A 12,794-nucleotide genomic window follows, 5' to 3' on the forward strand; every position below is an offset into this window, starting at 1 on the left:
AAGACCCGACACAGCCAAATAAATAAATAAATAAACGTGTGTGTGTGTGTGTGTGTGTGTGTGTATATTTAAAATGTTAATATTTATTTATTTATTTACGTATTTATTTGGCTGTGCTGTGCAGCTTGTGGGGTTTTAGTTCCCTGACCAGGGCTTGAAGCGGGCCCTCAGCAGTGAGAACACAGTCTAACCACTGGACTGCCAGGGAATTCCCGATAGCTTAACTTTTTTTTTTTTTTTTTTAAATATTTATTTATTTGGTTGCATCGCGTCTTAGTTGCAGCTCTCGGGCTCCTTAGTTGTGTCATGTGAACTCTTAGTTGCGGCATGCGTATGGGATCTAGTTCCCAGACCAGGGATCGAATCTGGGCCCCCTGCACTGGGAGTGTGGAGTCTTAACCACTGCGACACTAGGGAAGTCCCCCTATAGTTTTACTTTTAATAGCATTAATTTTATAATACTTTGATATAACGTCCCTGAAGTTTCATTTTTCTGTATAGTGACCTATTAATAGTCTTGCTCTACATCTACTATACAAGGCCAGGAAATGGAGATTAAATCCTGACACAAACCTTCCCCCACCACCCTGTCCCCTTTGCGTACCAAATTCTGACAATTTTATTTGCCTTTTAAATATCTTTTGAATCTACTTCTCTTTCTCTACTTTTCTGCTTTTCTGTTGTCTAATGCAGTCTCTTAACTGAATTCACCATCCATTCCTCTTTAAAATCTTTTAATGGTTTTATTTTAATCACATTTTATATACATTTGCCCTTAGTTTGTAAGACCTTGCATATTCTGGCTCTTACCAGTCTCTCCAGACTCATCTTTCCTTATGCTTTTTCTTACTCCCTATGCTCCAGCCACAATGCATACTTTAATTTTCTTGCATTTGGCACCCTGTGTACAGGGCTTTGTAAATGCTGTTGCCTCTGCCTTGAAACACTTGTTTCCTCTCTACTACTCATCTTTCAGATCCCAGCTCTTGGAGCCCTTACACCAGAAAAGCCTCTCATGGTCTCTCCCTGATTAGGTCCAGTCCATTGTACTTCTGTGTAGTACTTTTCACAGATGTAATGTTACTGTTTTTGTGAGTATTTGATAACTCTTCTTTATTGGACTGTTCGCTTAGTGAAGGCAGATACTGTATCTTTTACATACCTCTCTGTAGCCCCAGTGCCTAGTTCATTGCTTAACATACAGTTAGGTGCTAAATAAATGTTTATTGAATGAATAAATGATAATTGTCAGGGTTTTTTTGGACTAACTTATTTAAAATACTTAAAAATTTAATACAAATAATTTCTTGTTCCCTATTATTCTGTAATAAATTTCTGTTGGAATTTAATGGTTTTATGTTTTTAAGTAACAGTTGATGGGGTTGTTTTTCTTACCACTATATTTTGTAGAACGTTGAATCTTTTAAGTCAGGCATCCTCAGATAGTCCAAGACTATAATTAATATTCTGTTTTTAGATAAAGCTCTAAAGGAAATTGTTGAGCGTGTTTTCCAGTCAAACTACTTTGACAGCACTCACAACCACCAGAATGGGCTGTGTGAGGAAGAAGAGGCAGCCTCAGCACCTGCAGTTGAAGACCAGGTAGCTGAAGCTGGTGAGTATTCAGGTGGATATGAACTTTAGTTTAGGGTCCTGGTTTTACTTTCCTTTGCCACAAGTTCAAGCTATACATTTATTTAGTTGTATTTGTACACTTAGATTTTTAAAGAAACTTTAAGCATGACCAAATATTAAGACAAAGCATAAGAGTAATTCCCAGAGGCATTAAATATCAGTTGTTTATCTTATTTTTTAGTTTTATTTTTAAAATTATTTTATTTTTGGCTGCGTTGGGTCTTTGTTGCTGTGCACAGGCTCTTCTCTAGTTGCGGCAAGCGGGGGCTGCTCTTCGTTGTGGTGCGCAGGCTTCTCATTGCGGTGGCTTCTCTTGTTGTGGAGCACGGGCTCTAGGTGTGTGGGCTTCAGTAGTTGTGGCACATGGGCTCAGTAGTTGTGGCTCGCGGGCTCTAGAGCGCAGGCTCAGTAGTTGTGGCGCACAGGCTTAGTTGCTCCGTGGCATGTGGGATCTTCCCGGACCAGGGCTCGAACCTATGTCCCCTGCATCAGCAGGCGGATTCTTAACCACCGTGCCACCAGGGAAGCCCCTATCTTGTTTATGTTGATCACTGTTACAGACTGGTATTTCTGTTGCTGCAGTATTGCTAGGCTGGAGTATGGATGAGGGAGCAACTGTTGTAAGGTTTTTCAAATAGATTTTTGGCTGATGTACGCAGATTTATTGCTGCTTACAATGCCAGTATATGAGGTGAATGGTATGAGGTTTTGTTCTGTTTTTTTTTTTTTTTTTTTTTTTATAATTTATTTATTTCTTTATTTTTGGCTGTGTTGGGTCTTAGTTTCTGTGCGAGGGCTTTCTCTAGTTGCGGCGAGCGGGGGCCACTCTTCATCGCGATGCGCGGGTCTCTCACTATCGCGGCCTCTCTCGTTGCGGAGCACAAGCTCCAGACGCGCAGGCTCAGTAGTTGTGGCTCACGGGCCTAGTTGCTCCGCGGCATGTGGGATCCTCCCAGAACCAGGGCTCGAACCCGTGTCCCCTGCATTAGCAGGCAGATTCTCAACCACTGCGCCACCAGGGAAGCCCCATCTGTTTTTTTTTTTTTTTTTTATGATGGAGTGATTATAACTCCATTATCTTGAACTATAAATTCCTCAGTCACCAGAGATCTATTCTGGCACCTAGCACATCACTAATAGGTAGGTAAGCACTTACTGTGAGGACTTTTATGATAACGTAAGATGATGAATAAAATTTTGAATACTATAGGGAGCATTGTTGGAGCATATATTTTATAATGGGTAAAAGCATGGATTCCAGAATCAGACTGCCTGGATAAAATCTTGGCTACAACACGTATTAGCTATGTAACTTTGGGCAACTTACCGAACTTCTCTGTACCTCAGGTTCTTCATTTAGGAAGTAATATGTAAAGTATGTATACAGTGCCTGGCACATGGTAAGCATTAGGTTGAAACCAGAAGGGAACATTACACATCAATGGAATTTATGGTTGCAGATCAATATAAGGCAGTAAGGCAGTCTTTTTTTTTTTTTTTGGCTGTGCTGTGAGGCTTGTGGGATCTTAGTTCCCCAACTAGGGATCGAACCCAGGCCCAGGCAGTGAAAGTGCCGAGTCCTAATCACTGGACTGCCAGGGAATTCCCAAGACATTTTTTTCCTCCCTTACCACTTTTACCAAGTAGATTAAAATGGAGACTAGGATGCTGCTTTGTTGGCATTATACTTGATCCAAAATAATTACTATTGAAACTAAAATAATTGTGGAATAAATGGTAAAGAAAACAACTTTCTGAGTATTTTGTTGTAAGAATAATAAAATACAGAAACGTACTGTTAACTATAACTTTGTAAATAAATTCAGACTATGTGATGGTGAGCTGTTTACTTATTTGGATTTAAATGAATTGTTAACTTTAAAAAAGTTTTCTTACACTCTTTTGTATCATTTTTTAACCTCTTAGAACCTGAGCCTGCAGAAGAATACACTGAACAAAGTGAAGTTGAATCAACAGAGGTATGATTTTTATTTAATGCTAGCTTTCCCTTTCTGCCTTTCAAACAGAGGTCTCAAACATTTACTTTGCTTTGCAGTATGTAAATAGACAATTTATGGCAGAAACACAGTTCAGCAGTGGTGAAAAGGAGCAGGTAGATGAGTGGACAGTTGAAACAGTTGAGGTAAGAGTTCTCTGTTACAAGGTTGATGTCTTTTGTCTTTAATTAGTAATTCTTATCTCTCCTAAGAACAAATTTAGATTAAGTCTTTTGCATTCTTAGTACATTTATTAGAATAACAAACTCATTATGTAAGACTGTTCTGTTTAAAAGGTGATTTGTTTGTCTTTGTGGATATTTAATATAATCACTGCTTTGCTGAGCCAATTACAAAAAAATATACAAATATCAATTTATAATTTATGGGGTTAATCTGTCTATTAAAGTACATGATTTGTCTGTTATCAGGTTGCTCTATAAAAATCTGGGCTCCCACATGGATAGCCTTCAGAAAGACTACCTTACAGGGGTACGTTGGAGTGTCATCTTAGACTTCTCCTTCACCCTAGTGCTGTTTGGTTACCAGGCTCTGTTAACTCAGTATTGCTTACAAAGGAAATAAGGTTGTGACCTGCCGAGGCTTAACAGATATGACTTGCCCAGGCTTAAAAGCCAGACAGAGGAATATAAATTTGATGTAATAAAAATTAGTGATATTTCTCAGCAGAGCAGGGAATTACTAAAAACAATAATCAGGAGAAATTATTAGAGCTAGAAAAATGACAGGTAGAGTGAGCTTTGGCTTTTGTAGCAGTTTTGATGAGGTGATAGAGCTTGATCCTATGGTATTGCCAGAGAGAATGAAATGATAGGAACTCAAAGCTTGATGATAATAATAGCTAACATTTCTTGAATGCTCATTATATATCAGGTACTGAGATAGATATATATTTGATATAGATATATAGGTTTGCTTAATATAGAAAGCTTAACAGTTTAAGCAGAACACATGATTTTAGGAAGTTATCACAGGTAGTCTTTCTTGAAAGCAGTTTACAAGGTAAATCTGAAATGCTACATGGTGACCCTTTGGAATTGGGAACACTGTAGAAGTGATAGCATTGATCAGAATGTTAAATTTGGCATAATTTGGTCATGTTGAATACATTCAAGTCTGCTATTCTGTTTACAGTGTAGGTGGCATATGTAATTTGGGGACCAGTCATGATGATAATGAGTGGAGCTCTTGTCATTCTACCAACCTGGTCCCCTCTCCTTCTCTCCCACTTTAGGTGGTAAATTCACTCCAGCAGCAACCTCAGGCTGCATCTCCTTCAGTACCAGAGCCCCACTCTTTGACCCCAGTGGCTCAGGCAGATCCCCTCGTGAGAAGACAGCGAGTACAGGACCTTATGGCGCAAATGCAGGGGCCCTATAATTTCATACAGGTAGGTGCAGTTTAGTCAAACACTATGACAGAAGGGTAAAGTGTTTACATTATTTAACTTAATTCCATTATATTCTACCTAAACTTACAGGATTCAATGCTGGATTTTGAAAACCAGACCCTTGATCCTGCCATTGTATCTGCACAGCCTATGAATCCAGCACAGAACATGGACATACCCCAGCTGGTTTGCCCTCCAGGTTAGTAATGATACATGTTTATGTGAGAAATAAAGTATAGAGCCAATGCTTTCAGTTTTTGTAAAGTTTATGAAAATTAATTTTTTTCTTTTTAATGCTTAACTTTTAGATCTTGTATCTTTTATTTTAAAATATTTATTTATTTATTTATTTGTTTACTTTGGCTGCGCCGGGTCTTAGTTGTGGCACGCGGGATCTTCGCTGTGGCATGCGGGATCCTTTTTTTTTTTTTAGTTGTGGCATGCGGGCTTCTTAGTTGCGGCATGCGGACTCCCAGTTGCGGCATGTGTGCGGGATCCAGCTCCCCGACCAGGGACCGAACCTGGGCCCCCTGCATTGGGAGCATGGAGTCCTACCCACTGGACCACGAGGGAAGTCTCTATCTTTTAATTCGATGAGAAATGTTACTGTTTTTTCCTGTAATATGAATAATAACTGTAGTTCCATCGTTGGTGGTGGTGGATTTTTTTTTTTTTTGTAACTTTATTGGCGTACAGACATACAGAAAAGTACATGCAAATTTATAGCACAGTGAGATTTCACAAACTTGAACACGCCAGCACCCAAAAGTGGAACTTTACCAGTACCCCAGAAGCCTACTTGTGTTCCCTTTTAGTCAGTAGTTACCTCTCTCCTTGCCCCATTAGTAACAACTTCTGACTTGTAAAACTGTAGACCTGTTTTGCTTGTTTTTGTGTATAAATGAAATTTTGCTTGGCTATTTAAATTTCAAAATTAATCTAAGAATAAATCTAGTATTAACAGGTGTCTTTCTCTGAAGGATGATTGCAGCTTTTTAGGAGAATTTCTGAACATTTTATTACTTAAATAAAAAATGAGATGCACTAGTGGAGTGGGTAAGGGAATGCTCAAGAGGAAAGTGGAAGAGATAGTAAGTTTCAAACTCTTACTAGTCTTACACCATTATTTGAAACAGCAGCATACTAAGTATGGTTGGTGCCTTTATATCAGCTTAAGTGGAGCATCTCTTTAGGACTATTAGTAATTTTGAGTCTTGTTTTTTTCCTACAGCATGTCAGCATTAAGGGCATAAAAGTTGAACCATGTAAAGTAACACATTTAATGTTGTTAATCTTAAGTGTCATAAAAGGAGTTGCTGGTAATAGCATGTTTAATGAACACAGTCAATATGGTTAGGATTTCTCTAAAGTAAAGGGAGCTCATATCTCTACCAAGAGTTAGAAAACAGATCAGTGTTCATTTTTTGAGCTCTGCCAGAGGAAGAAAATACATAGTTTTCTTAGCTGCGCCAGTCAACACATGCAGCACTGATGTAACCTGTAAAGCTGTTTAGATGTTCAGGTAAGGCTGAGTTCACTAGACTCTCCAGTGAAAACGGATGATTTCCAAATGGCTAACGAAAAATACTGTATTTTTGATTATCTGTCTAACGGTGATTTGGGAGAGTAGTGGAAGGGTGGTGAGGGTTGGCAATAATATGCACATTGAATTGAATATAGGCTTTTTAAAGGTATGTTTTTATTTTTTCCAGTGGAAACATTTGAAATTATATTGAAAGTTGATAATATTAAAATGTTACTGAATATTATCTAAAAGTTTTGAGTAAGAGTAATGCTACTTTATGGTTACTGCTTTAAAAGGCTCTTCGTGGGTAACATTAGCATTGATTCTTACCATTCTGCTCTATACCTCTTCATTAGTACTGTCTCACTAACACTTTGCAAAACAAAGTGAAGGCCATTGTGACAGTTGACTTACAATGACTATCAATCGAAAATGCTCACTTGAAAGCTAAAATCCTGCCTATACTTCCCCATTTATTTTCATGATTGCTAAAAAGTTTATATAGGATTTGGCTATAGAAAAATGACTTTAAAGAGCAAGTAAAGGTATTTAGACATCTCTGAAGAAATTTGATTTTGTATGACAGTATTTTTTGATCAATTTTGCAGTTCATTCTGAATCTAGACTTGCTCAACCTAATCAAGTTTCTGTACAACCAGAAGCTACACAGGTAAGAGTGATACGAATATTTTTGCAGGTTTTTGTTTTTAATCACTTCTTGGGTCTCTTTCTTAGTTAGCTTATGAAAACCAGGTAGGAATTTGATAAGTGTCTTAAGTCTGGCATGGGTAGCTATCAGTCTTTATTTCCATCTTTACATTTATTTTTCTTTTGATGAACTAAAAAAATATTTTTGTTAATCCTTGTGTTTTATAATTATAATGAAGGAAGAAGGTTTTTAATGTTGAACTGAGAATTTGAGAAATATTTTAGATTTCATAATTTTTTAAAAATTTAGTGTAGATGTTATCTACGATTGTGGGGAGCTTCATAACTGGACTAGGGTTTATTTAACTTTGAGCTTTAATAATATATATATTTTTGCAGTTGTTAGGTTTTATAGTCTCTTTATCGTATCTATTTCTTAGCCCTGTATGTATTAAAGGTGGTTTATAACAGAATGAAGCTTTGATTTCTTTACTTCTTTGTAGGTTCCTTTGGTTTCATCCACAAGTGAGGGATATACAGCATCTCAACCCTTGTACCAGCCTTCTCATGCTACCGAGCAACGACCACAAAAGGAACCAATTGACCAGATTCAGGCAAGTTCTTTTACCAGGTCATGTAAACTTGATGAGGCAATTATACATGAATTGGGTGGAGGTAAATAACTGTTACTATAGTGTCTCTTCGTTTTGGCCCCAATGCATGCACTGTAGTATTTTTGTTTCATAAAATAGTTGAGCTTCTTAACATACGTATGGGTAGTAGACTTGGCTTAGTTTACCACTAAAGTGTGATTATTCACTTTGTGTTTAGGCAACAATCTCTTTAAATACAGACCAGACTACAGCATCATCATCCCTTCCTGCTGCTTCTCAGCCTCAGGTGTTCCAGGCTGGGACAAGCAAACCTTTACATAGCAGTGGAATCAATGTAAATGCAGCTCCATTCCAATCCATGCAAACGGTAAGCAAATTAATTCAACTAACATTAAGTGCCTGGTGTGTACTATCTTCATGCTAGAGTCTCAACAGAAAGTCTTTATTTAACTTTGTGCTTGAGTCTGCATCTACCCTAACTGTAGGGTATATTTAATTGAACACAAACTCATTTTTTTCTGTTCCCAGAGATAAATTTGAGTCTTAAGAGTTATGTGCCCACATCTTCTTGTTTTGTAGTTTCACCCTTTTGATTTGATTAACAAAATTTTAAACATGAAAAAAGTAGACTAGTATAACATCTATTATATATATAGATCATTACCTAGATTTAACAGCTGTTTACACTTTGCCATATTTGCTTAATATTTTATTTTACTGAAGTATATCTCAAAGTAAAGTAATGGACATTATGATACTTCACCCTGGTTCTTCAGTAAGCATCTCTAAATTGCAGAATTTCTAGAAAGTAATGATAATGAAAATACTGTGATTGATGGGATACAGCCAAAACAGTGCTCACAGGAAAATTCAGAGTTAAATGCTTAAGATACAATTTTTGATTAAAATATCAATAAAAATAAAATAATTATTTAAATTAAAGTTCTTAGATTTAATTTCTGTAAGTGATATTTTATCAGGGGTTTGCATCTTTTAAAAAGATTTCTCATTTATAATAGCATTTCCAAGGCTTCTGATTATATGTCTTTTTAGATTTTTAATCCCCATTTATACTCTGCTTTAAGTGCTGTATGGTATATATGTATTTTCGACATTGAGGTGCATGAACTGAGGGTTGTGTTTGTGTGTGTGTATGAGAGAGAGAGAGAGAGATGTCTGAGACTTCTGTAATGGTCTTTCTTACGTTTCAGGTAAAACCAGAATTGAGATCTGCCATGTTAAAAGTAGGGAAATGATTAGCATAAAGGGAAGAACTAATCATTTACTTTATTTACTTATAGGTGTTCAATATGAATGCCCCAGTTCCTCCTGTTAATGAACCAGAAACTTTAAAACAGCAAAATCAGTACCAGACCAGTTATAACCAGAGCTTTTCCAGTCAGCCTCACCAAGTAGAACAAACAGAGCTTCAGCAAGAACAGCTTCAAACAGGTAGGAAAACCAGTGTCACCTCCTTGGCTACTTGCTTTGCAGTGCAGTTATTGACAGTGTTAGGAGAGTTTGGACTTTTGAGTGGCAGTGTCCAAGAGTTTTTGTTTTGGTAGTAGACCATATGAATTTTTCATTGTTGATCCTGAGTAAAATCAAGCCCATATTTGCTGTATGTGAATTATGTGCAGTTTTTGGAGGCTTTATGCCCATTTTCCCTTGGTTAGTGAGTTTTCATAATATCCTATCCTATTTCATTATGTGATTTTAGTGGAATTAAACTTGCTATTCAAATTGTGATCAACTTTGCTCTTAATTGCTAATTATTTGAAGCCTGCTGGCATGATACCTGGCAGCAAGTTGGTTATACAAAATTAAGCAGTAAAGGCGTTGGTGTGGCTGCATTTGGTGGACTAGGTTGAAACAAGGTCCTTGTTGGCAAGTAAGGTCATAATTTGGCCAATTGTCATACCTATCACAATAATAATGTGGATAGAGATATTTTAGATTTCTTATATTTGTAAGACATAAATAGCTTTTTAAGGTCTTTGGTTATTTAATTCTTAAGAGATTTAATTGGAATCCCACAACAAGCTAGCAAACCCTATTAAGAATCATAGGAGTTAATACTTTAATTTTACTGGACTGACTGATGTGAGTAACTGGACTGACTGATGTGAGTAACTATCTCTAATTGTCTAATTTCTTGACAGACCTGGGTCAACATTGATTTTTCTTGTATATCACTGTAGTATTCAGCATCACTAATCAGGGAGGTTGCATCAACCACAGTCTGACAGAAATTTGGCAGTTATGCTATCTGTGTTTTTGAATGATAAAACTGGACTTCTTGTTCTCAGGCTCCTTTAATTATTCATTGCCATGTACAGGCGTACCTTGAGGATATTGCAGGTTCGGTTCCAGACCACTGCAATAAAGCAAATATCTCAAAGTGAGTCACGCGAAATTTTTGGTTTCCTAGTGCATATAAAAATTCTGTTCACACTATACTATAGCCTATTAAGTGCGCAATAATAGCATTATGTCTAAAAAAACAGTGTACATGACTTAATTAAAAAATACTTTATTGCCAAAAAATGCTAACCATCCTCTGCAACCTCACTGAGTCATAGTAGTAACGTCAAAGATCGCTGATTACAGATCACCATAACAAATCTAGTAATGAAACAGTTTGAAATATTGCAAGAAATACCAGAATGTGACCCAGAGACACGAAGTGAGCAAGTGCTGTTGGAAAAATGGTACTAATAAACTTGCTCTACACAAGGTTGCCACAAACCTTCAATTTGTAAAAACAAAACAAAACAAAACAAAAAAAACGCAGTATCTGTGAAGAGCAATAAAAGAGAAGCACACTAAAACAAGGCATGCCTGTATTCATAAGTTGGTTGTGGAACGGATATATTTGGTGCCTTTAGACATTATGCTAACATGCTTGCTGTTTTACCTTTTTTTCAGATGGTGTAATGAAATTAAAAATTACTATATATCATTTGATTTGGTTAGTTTGGCCCTTTGTGCCGGTTGATTTCAAGCTATCTTGTTCTTATATTCTACTTGACATTACTAATTGACTATGAAGCACTGGACTAGATAACCTTTTGTTACCATTTCAAAATACACATTATTTATGAAACTTAACTTCATAACATTTACAGATATTTTCAGTAAAAAATCAGATCAGCCCGTATGCTTTGCTCAAACACCTCCACCCTACCACTCTGATCTAGGCAGCCATCAGCTCTTATCTGGAATATTGCAGTTGTCTCCCTTGACGCTTATTTTAGTCCAGTCTTTCCTCCACACAGTAGCCAGAGTGATTATTTTAAAATGTAAATCAGATGTCTCTCTCCTGTTCAGAACCTCCCAGTGACTGCCAATTACATTTAGAAAACAAATCCAAAGTCTTTACCTTGGTTTATAAGATCCATGATCTGGCTCCTGCCTTGATTCTGTTGTATATCCTATATTTTCTTCCTTATGTGCCCATACCAGCCACAAACACAAATTCTCTCCTTTCTCAGGGCCTTTACACTTTCTTTTCTTTTTGCCTGAACCTTTTCTTCCACTGATGTTTGCATGGCTTGCTTCTTGACTTTTACGTCTATGCTCAGATATCACCTCACAGAGACCTCCCTTCATTGCCTTGTCCAAATGTAATGTGCTCACTTTGGTTACTCATTTATCCTACTTGGTGTTTTCCTTAATAACTTATTACCTGATAGTATAGATGTTTTTACTTGTATGTATATTTTATTTACTTATTATTTCCCATTATTAAAACTTCATTATGGGCAAAGATTATGTGTTGGCAGCTAACTCATCCCTTGTGTCTAGGACCAGGCCTGGCAGGTTGAGGGCATTCTGATATTTGTTGAACAAGGCAGTGTATCCCATCATTCCAGAAGTTTTGTTTTAATCTGAATTAGTATCTAGTCAGGAACAACATGAAAAAAGGATCTGGCAAGGATCTTTGGCTATTTTTTATGGACTAGTGTTTATGCTTTACACGCACTCAAATAGGAATTCTGGTATTTTTAAATAAAGATCACCCTTTAATTGTTCTACTTTGAGTTTCTTGCAGTGAGATGTGACCAAAAAGCATAATAAAATTCTTATTGATAAAAAGTGAGTCGAAAATTCAGTTCTTCTACTTTTTACTTGCATATGAATGAATCTTTTTATTTTTTATTTTTATTTTTAAAAAATTTTTATTATTTTTTGGCCATGGCACATGGCATGTGGGATCTTAGTTCCCCCACCAGGGATTGAATCCGTGCCCCCTGCAGTGAAAAGTGTGGAGTCCTAACCACTGGACCACCAGGGAGTTCCTGAATGAATCTTTTTAGATAGAAAATGTTACTGGTACTTGTGATATCTGCTTATAAATTTAAATTTTGGGAATATAGTAAAAGGTAATTTATGTAGAAAGAGCACACTGTGAATAGTGTATCTGGTCCATTACATAGTTCAAAAAGGAGCCATGACCCCTTCTGTTCCTAGGCATTCTCTAGCTTTTTCATTGCAAAATATCATTCTGAGAACTAATGAATGTGGGTTTCTTGAGGTTATAAAATAGCTCAGCTAAATATTTTCAAGACTCACATCACCTTTTCTCTCTGCCCAAACATGGGAGATCTGGGCTGACTAGAGGCTGCTGACTGTTTTTGTTCCTGGGGTGTGGGCCTTCCTTTGGTCTGTACCTTCCTCACCTCCCAAAGATACTGTTGCACTGTTTTTTCTTCCCTGTAAATTATAAACATTGGGGTAATACCTGAAATGTACCTTGGTATTTCATTTTTGAAGGTTTCTAGATTTTAGACTTCTCCCCATTGTGGAAGGAGGAGGGGTATAAGATAGTGTGGACCTTCTAGAACCTTCCCTTCACTCCAGGGGGTTGAGTGCCAGTGTGAGTACCATTTAACTCTCTTCTAAATTGGCTGCGCTTTAAAAGTACTTGAAATGTACTCAAGTATTAGGGCGGGGTGTAAGTT

At 37.0% G+C, this 12,794-nt stretch overlaps 1 protein-coding gene across 1 annotated transcript in view; it reads left to right on the forward strand.

The window, feature by feature from the left end:
* The window catches only part of CAPRIN1 (cell cycle associated protein 1), a 38,266-nt gene that overhangs the window by 18,787 nt on the left and 6,685 nt on the right, over nucleotides 1-12,794 (forward strand). The window contains exons 7-15 of the mRNA XM_059931363.1: nucleotides 1,478-1,615; nucleotides 3,562-3,614; nucleotides 3,692-3,778; nucleotides 4,888-5,043; nucleotides 5,134-5,242; nucleotides 7,177-7,238; nucleotides 7,720-7,830; nucleotides 8,048-8,197; nucleotides 9,132-9,282. Of these exons, the coding sequence (XP_059787346.1) occupies nucleotides 1,478-1,615; nucleotides 3,562-3,614; nucleotides 3,692-3,778; nucleotides 4,888-5,043; nucleotides 5,134-5,242; nucleotides 7,177-7,238; nucleotides 7,720-7,830; nucleotides 8,048-8,197; nucleotides 9,132-9,282 (1,017 nt within the window). The remainder of the gene's footprint in view (nucleotides 1-1,477; nucleotides 1,616-3,561; nucleotides 3,615-3,691; nucleotides 3,779-4,887; nucleotides 5,044-5,133; nucleotides 5,243-7,176; nucleotides 7,239-7,719; nucleotides 7,831-8,047; nucleotides 8,198-9,131; nucleotides 9,283-12,794) is intronic.

Source organism: Balaenoptera ricei, chromosome 8, assembly GCF_028023285.1.
Source record: "Balaenoptera ricei isolate mBalRic1 chromosome 8, mBalRic1.hap2, whole genome shotgun sequence".
Taxonomy (NCBI): Eukaryota; Metazoa; Chordata; class Mammalia; order Artiodactyla; family Balaenopteridae; genus Balaenoptera; species Balaenoptera ricei.